Below are 7,865 nucleotides of genomic sequence, written 5' to 3' on the forward strand. Positions count from 1 at the left end.
ATCTGTGGCGCTGGAGACTCAACACGAAACACGCGTTGAGGTTAATCATTCTCACTTTTGATAGTATCTATAAAGACGATATTTGTCTATTTTCATAATATTGGTCTAACAATAGCCTATTAGATTTTAGAAAAGTATAATAGTTTTCAGATTCTGTAGAGGAAACTGGGGACAATCTGAGCCAGAGATGTGAAGGCAGCCGGAGGAGCAGATTTATTATTATAAAATGGTGAGGATCAAAACTGCACAAAAAAGAGAGCAAAGAAGGGTTTGATGTCTCTAATGAACCGGTTCTCTTTAATTAATTAAAAACATACAGCATACATTTGAGTCTGAACATATTAATGGTTTGAAATGTGAACTACCGTGCTCTATTTTTCCTTGTCAACCTAGCTTAAAGTTCAAGATTAGCTCACTGTGAATTCAAGATCCCTGCTGCTGTGTACTTTGTTTTCTAGACTGTAAATGATTGATCTTATTACTCGCTGAGATTCTGTCTCAGACATGAATGAGTCCATAAAGGAGACTCAAGATGCCTCAGGAGCAGCTGGACACTCTCTGCTATAATATAAGAGAAGGACTGCATAAATGGAGGGATATTTTCACATGGTGAGTGGAAGCAAGTACACAGTACATACATTAGTTTCAGTAAGTTTGAGACCACATTGAAAATCTGGTGGTTTATTTTAGTTTTTTTTTTACTTTGCTCTTTGGATCTCAAGCCATGCTGTAACATAATCATCAGGGTTCAGTGTTGTTTTAGTATTATTTATGCCCTATTGTAGTATTTATTAATATTTTGAATGAGCTCTTATTTATTTTAATTTTTAATTTTTTAAGTCATTTTTAATCGTTTCTTAAAAATCTATTTAGCTCTAATTTTAATTTTAATTTTTGAATTTAAATTTGTTTTCAGTTAATTGCAATTTAAGTTGTTTTTTAAGTTTGCATTTTTATCTAATATTTATATATTATTTTTTCTGCTTTATTTCAATTCCTGATAAGGACATGAACTATTTTTAATAGTTAAGAGTTAACAATAGCAACACTGTCAGGTTTAATAATAATAATATATTGTAAATACATTATACTTTATATTCAGAGGACTACACTTTATAGTGCATACCAGTATGAAAAACCTCATCAAATGGTGCACAGTTATTCCAGCCAATGTTCATTACAGGCAACTATTCAAAAGTTTGCTGATGGGACAAGGCCTCTCAGCACTGATCTGTGGAACTGCTGTAACATCTCAGTATCTGGCGTCCGTTTACTATCTGAATACACCCATGCTGCAGAGCTTCATTAATTACACCCTTCTGGGAATCACTTATACCGTGGCACTGATCTTCAGAAGAGGTATTTGATCATCAGTTATTTAATTACTTTCATTGAGTGTGTTTCATTCTTGTTCAATCACTAATGATCTGATCTGATCTGCTACTGTTATCCATGTTTTGGCATGTAATATTCAGGTTGCCTCTCTTTTAATGTAGGTGATGGCAATATTTTGCAGATTTTAAAGACAAAATGGTGGAAGTATCTATTGTTGGGACTGACAGATGTGGAGGCAAATTACGCAGTGGTGAAAGCATATCAGTACACCACATTAACCAGCATACAGGTGACAGCTTTTTCTGGATGTGATGATATACACTGTGCTTACACTCAAAAGTGAAGGGTTGGTACGTTTTCTGAAAGAAGCCTTTTATGCTCACCAAGGCTGCATTTATTTGATCAAAAATGCAGTGAAAAAACTATATTGTGAAATACTGTTCTAATTTAAAATAACTGTCTCTATTTTAACATATTTTAAAATGTAATGAAAACGTATGAATTTTGGTACTCAACTTTACTAACCCCAAACTTTTGAACTGTAGCGAAGTTTCTGAATTTTCATTTCCAAAACGTGTCACATGTAACACATTGACAAAATCAGAACCTGATTTAAATTCTCAGTTCAAGCTGTTGTTTGACTAACTTTGACCTTACTGTCTGCATTTCAGCTGCTGGACTGCTTTATTATCCCGGTTTTGATGATCTTGTCCTGGTTCTTCCTGAAGACCCGCTATAGGATCATTCACTACGTAGCTGTATGTATATGTCTGGCTGGGGTGGGAGCCATGGTGGGAGCGGATATCCTTGCTGGCCAGGACCAGGGATCTTGTGAGAAGCAAGCTGGTTCTCCAGAACATACATAAATATAGCATAAAATGTAATGTAAGTCAAACCATGACCATTGTTCATTCCTGTATCAACAACAGCAAGTGACATTCTCCTCGGTGATGGTCTGGTTCTAGTCAGCGCCACTCTGTATGCCATCTCTAATGTGTGCCAGGAATACACAGTGAAGAATCTGAGCAGGGTGGAGTTTCTGGGCATGGTCGGCCTCTTTGGTTCAATCATCAGTGCGATACAACTGTAAGATTTGTTCAGAAATCACCAAAAAAGTAGGTCTGCTCCTACACGTCAGCACCACATCATCTGCAGTGTTTTATTTTGTCACCTACAGAGGGATTCTCGAACATAACGAAGTGTCTAAAATTCAGTGGACATGGGAAATCGGTAAAGTACAGCGATGAAAAATGAAAATGCTTTTCAGTTATGTGAATGTCATCGTCTGAGGTTTGATTTTTCGCCTCTCTCTTCAGCTCTTATCCTGGCTGGATATGCGCTCTGCATGTACGGCTTCTATAGCTTCATGCCTGTGGTGATAAAGATGAGCAGTGCCACAGCGGTCAATCTTTCCTTACTCACTGGAGACCTCTTCAGCCTGTTTTGTGGGCTCTTTTTGTTCCGGTACACTGTGAGTAAAATACTTCATTGAGACATATGTATTTTATATTAGAAAATGATTTATAAATATTATTCTTTTTTTTTTAATTTAATTTGGTGGTTTGCAAGAAACATTTCTTAATATCGTTGTTGAATGTTCAAAAGTGATTTATTTGAAATAGAAATCTTTCTCTCTCTCTTTTTTTTTTAAACATTATTAATGTCTTTGCTCCAACTTTTAATCAATTTAATGGATGCTTGCTGAATAAAAGTATTAAATTCTTTCCAAAAATAAAAGATCTTACTGGCCTCACTCTCTTGAACGGTAGTGTCTATATATGAAAAATAAATTATACAATAAAAAATTGCAAGCCATTAAAACAAACAACTAAAAAATTAATTGGTGCCTTAAATTTGATAAAAATACATTTTGCAGTTTTCCCACCTTTTATGTTCATTTATAATAATATACAAATGGAGTGAAAACTCATTATCAAAATAAATGCTGAGAAATTAAAGTAAAAAAAAAAAAAAGTAGCTATTTTGCTGATGGTCTCTGTAATCCTGACATTCACAATTAGCATAAGTGGCAGTAGTATCTGTGTCCTTGTATTCTTATCTCAGATATTCTGGGTCATTGTGACATGAGCCTCAGCTTACTCTTTGACCTTCCTCACAAAAACAAAACAAAACAATCTTAGTAATTCATTTATATGTAGCCTACTGAATGTACAGTGCAAGCTTCATGTAACTGTTTTTTATATTTAGATTAACTTCTTTCAGTATTTTATTTTCTACAAATGGTCCATCAATGTTGAATAAGGTATTTCAGTCCATATTCACCTCATTTGTTCTTTTTCAGTTCTCAGGACTGTATATTGTGTCATTGGTGGTGATCCTCATCGGTTTCATCATGTTTAACACCGTCCCTACACTGAACCGAGCTCTTTCTCCGGCGCCTGACGAGGAAGGTTGTGACAATCACGCCGCTGAGTTTGATAGCGACAGCACTCAAGGCTGTGTGGATGAGATAACCTGTGCACAAGCAGAGCAAGATCAAATCAAGAGCCAAGTGAATGAAAGGCAGTCAGCATGTGTCGTCATAAACAGTGTTAAAATGTAGTTTTGTTAACTCCATGGTAATACAGACCAGAATTTTTATCATTATATTTGAATAGTGGTTTATGTTGATAAATCAAATGAATAAACTTGTAACTGGTGTGAACCGGTATGAGAGTATGACGTATATGTTCTTATCTTGTGACGTTTTGTGTGTTTAAACAAATAAATTATATCACTGTTGGCAAACAAACTGATATTTATGGCCCAATGGATCTGTGGGTGCCACTGTTAAACTAATATTTATTGTATAGAGAAGTGCTTTGTAAAATTAATAAAACAAAATAATAAAAGAAAAAGCTATTAAGAGTAATGTTTTTATGTTGATTACTCAAAGTGCTGCACTGATATCAAATATAATGGTATCATGACTAAATTATATTTTTGCAATCATCAGGTCTGTGTTTATGCAAAGAGTTGGAGTTATCTTATTTAATGGTCCTATAATTATCTCTGAATATTGCATGTCCCATAAAGTAGATCTTTGATCTGACATTGAAAAACAAAAAAGCTCTGTTAAAAAAATACACATTTAACAATACATATTTACAGTGTTTTCCAATGCAAGATCAAATATAATACTTAATATAGCAAATATAAAGAAAAGTTTAAAGAAGCACAAAGCAGCCAAATGCATAATTTATTCATTTATTTTTAATTAATTTATTGTTAGCTTCAAGGGATAGTTCACCCAAAAATGAAAATTCTGTTATTAATTACTCACCCTCATGTCGTTCCAAACCCGTAAAACCTTCGTTCATCTTTGGAACACAAATGAAGATATTTTGATGAAATCCGAGAGCTTTCTGATTCTGACCCTCCATAGACAGCAAGGGTCCTACCACGGTCAAGGCACAGAAATGTAGTAAGGACATCATTAAAACAGCCCATGTGAGATCTGTGGAGTAATTTTATGAAGCTACAAGAATACTTTTTTTTGTGCGCAAAGAAAACGAAAATAATGACTTCATTCTAGGCCCCCTCATTTAGCCTACACATCCGGCCCCCTCAGATTTCTGATGGCTTAAAAAAAAACTTTATCACACTTCAGTGTTCAAAAAGCAGAAGATTCAAATAGTAGCACGGGGCCGTTCACATGTCGCGCCTAAAAACGCGTGGAAAACGCTAGGCGCGTCGCTTTCTCCTTATTTTAAAGCGCTCTGTAGCTTGCACGCTATACTTGCTCTCCCGTGGCGTCTGCCGTTGCTAAGCAACTAGACCCGAGCTCTCCATGAAGACGCGGAAGTTTCAGCAAAGGATAAATGGATTTCCAGCACTAAAAATCGCTTGCGCTCTGCTACTAAATTTATTTAAAATGGCTATCCCTGTACAGCTATGATCAGCTGTTCCTCCATCTCAGCTGAGCTTTCAATGTTGTTACGGGAAAGGATAAAGCTGACTGGTTGGTTCTTGTCACATGACCCGCGGTGAGCTTGCAGTATTCTGAAAAGTGATGTTTTTATGTCGATGCGGTGCGGACGCGCCTGCCGCGCGTGTACATTTGAAATCTTGAGCGCTCAAAGACGCGATATGTTGTTATATTGTTGTGGATTATTCATGTAGAATTCAGCACAGATACGTCTTCTAAAGACAAAAATCTCAGTTTACAACAATTAATATAAGTATGAAACCAAGGAATATGTTATCAAGACATCCCGATGCGTATTTCGTAACTTAAGCGCGCGAGCCATACTGTATGTGTACAGGCAATTCTTCACAGTCTGATCAGCTTATTTCATTACAGAAATATTTCCAGCCCATAGATGATAATTAAAAATAAATTTGATAATCTTAATCGAGTTATAGCCTATTCTCCGTGATTGCGTGCAATGATTGAATGTCATTATACTGTGAACAAGAACGGGAGGTTAATCACAATAAATATAATGAAAAAATAAACTAAATAATATTACAAATAAAATTAAATCAGTCCGAGTATTCCTCTGGCAGTAACTTGAGCCGCGTGCTCGTGCGGACGGCTTCTGTCATACAGTACAAGCACGCTGCTATTCAGCTTCCACCATACCTGTCAACATTTGGGTACCACAATACGGGAGACCGGGTTTTTAATCATTTAAACCATAGCCTTTTGAAGTGTAAGCTATATCTAAATGTACATGTATAGTTTTTTATTTATTTATTTTTTACTGAAGCAACACCTAAGCCTTCTGCCATTTCTATGAGTGAACCGTTTCTGTCACTGCAACTTCCCGAACAGGCGAACACACACACAAACGAAATTGTATGCCTGATGAAAAAATATATTTAAAACACGTTCATATTTTAGAAAATGTAGTTAATATTTGCATCATTAATGATTTGTCTTATCCACCTGCGACCAGCACCCGCAAATAATCAGAATGCATTTTTTTATACCCGCCACCATCCGCGCATCACTACTGCCACTAGGTTGTAAAGTTGCCAAGTTGAGGGGACAAATGGGTTGAAATTTGTATGTGTCTATTGTGTGAGAAGGATGCGTTTCATACAAGATCTGGCAACCGGACAACCTTGGAATATATTGACGTGATTATTCATAGAATGAGGTTTGGGCCATACGCACTACCGGCACATCCGGGAACTTAACTGTCAATTTCGTTACCGCCCCTTTTTGGGGGAAAACAAACTAGACTTCCCATAGGCTTCAATACTAAATAGCGGCAAAAAGCAACGTCTGTACACAGCCGACAGACGTGAACAACTTAAGTAATCACTAGGATTAATCATGTCAAGTAATTATATGTCCACCCTGCCTGCCATAGAGCGTGAAAGATACATCCACAAACTTAATTTGGTCAATTTAAAAACTCATTATCCCAGCCTCAAATTGGTGTAACAACCCCACCCAGTGGCCAGAGGTGTTTTACCGGACATTTACTCGTACCTAATCTAATCACCAGGTAAACCAGTGAATGATTTTACTTCGTTTGAAAGTAAACATCTTTAAATGTATATATTATGTCCTTATATTCAGAGTACTGAGTGTACTTTTTTGTCCAGCCATACAACTAGCCTGGCTTAGCTTTCCATAGCATCATCCGTAATTCATAATATTTCCATAACAGCAAGATATGGATGATGATGGCAGGTAGCCTGGGTTAAATTTGGGTTTTTACAAACATTATTGGTGCACCCGACCACACAACAACTCTTTGGCATGTTGTAAGGTTAGTCCACTTCCTCGATCCGATGCCGTATGGCCGTTTGTTTTCCCCTAAAAGTGGGCGTGAACCTGTTCAGAGACATTCTATGACGTTGCGCCGGTTGTGAGTATACAAATTACTGGTGTTTTACAGGAGGTGAATGCAGCAAACATATAAAATACGCCCAGTGGGATTTTTTTTAATAGCAAGATTAAAAATACGGGAGAAATACGGGAAAATATTTAAACGGGATAATAGCGGGATAGAATGGTAAAACACGGGAGAATCCCGGGAAGAACGGGAGGGTTGACAGGTATGGCTTCCACACGCCGCATAAATACTTGAAAATGCGCACATTTAGTATTGACATTATAGCCTACATGTAATATAAAGCGGCTCCCTCATTTTAAGATGAAAAAATGATACTAAATTTAAGGTAAGTGGCTGCAAACAGTTTATTTTAGCAACTTTTTTTTTTTTTATGTTGAAAGTTAGTCAACTAAATTTGTTTATTTAAATATAGCTAAAATAAACTGATTGCAACCACTTACCTAAGAAAATTTAGTAAATTCAATGAATGATTTTTTTCAGTGATATTCATCAAAACTATTTTATGTGAGGCATAAAAAAATATTTTTGATGCATTTAATATATTATTAAAAAATAACCTAATGATTATAGGTAATATTTAAGTTATATAATTATAATTACCTACTTGGAAGATCGTTTCCACTCCAGCGTTTTAAAAAACATCTGATATAATATAGCCTAACACTTTGATGTAAAGTCACATTTGGGAGATTAAAAAGTCACACTTGCCTTTTTTAT

The 7,865-nt window shown here is 35.9% G+C and overlaps 1 protein-coding gene and 1 long non-coding RNA gene across 3 annotated transcripts; one reads left to right on the forward strand and one right to left on the reverse strand.

The window, feature by feature from the left end:
- The first annotated feature begins 94 nt into the window (after nt 1-94).
- slc35f2l (info solute carrier family 35 member F2, like) lies at nt 95-4,190 on the forward strand. 2 transcript variants are annotated; one of them, XM_058744445.1, is made up of 9 exons: nt 95-229; nt 459-609; nt 1,184-1,359; nt 1,497-1,624; nt 2,007-2,166; nt 2,265-2,421; nt 2,513-2,565; nt 2,652-2,806; nt 3,638-4,189. In XM_058744445.1, the coding sequence occupies exons 2-9, from the start codon at nt 533-535 to the stop codon at nt 3,896-3,898; spliced, it is 1,167 nt and encodes a 388-aa protein (XP_058600428.1). In that variant the 5' UTR covers nt 95-229; nt 459-532; the 3' UTR covers nt 3,899-4,189. The 2 variants fall into 2 exon arrangements, with proteins under 2 accessions (XP_058600428.1, XP_058600429.1); XM_058744446.1 differs by having other exon boundaries at nt 122-229; nt 503-609; nt 3,638-4,190.
- Nucleotides 2,674-5,326, reverse strand: LOC131520322 (uncharacterized). Its single transcript, XR_009266032.1, has 3 exons — nt 4,619-5,326; nt 3,619-3,810; nt 2,674-2,804 (listed from the first exon to the last, which is right to left on the reverse strand). It is a non-coding gene; the product is annotated as an uncharacterized LOC131520322 (long non-coding RNA).
- Between the last annotated feature and the right edge of the window lie 2,539 nt (nt 5,327-7,865).

Source organism: Onychostoma macrolepis, chromosome 15 (genome assembly GCF_012432095.1).
Source record: "Onychostoma macrolepis isolate SWU-2019 chromosome 15, ASM1243209v1, whole genome shotgun sequence".
Lineage (NCBI taxonomy): Eukaryota > Metazoa > Chordata > Actinopteri > Cypriniformes > Cyprinidae > Onychostoma > Onychostoma macrolepis.

Excerpts from the sequence above, each read along its gene's own strand:
- slc35f2l (XM_058744445.1), top strand. The coding sequence starts at position 533 with ATGCCTCAGGAGCAGCTGGACACTCTCTGCTATAATATAAGAGAAGGA. Across the intron at positions 1,625-2,006 it reads CCACATTAACCAGCATACAG|CTGCTGGACTGCTTTATTAT; the intron begins GTGACAGCTTTT and ends TCTGCATTTCAG. Across the intron at positions 2,167-2,264 it reads TGGCCAGGACCAGGGATCTT|CAAGTGACATTCTCCTCGGT; the intron begins GTGAGAAGCAAG and ends TATCAACAACAG.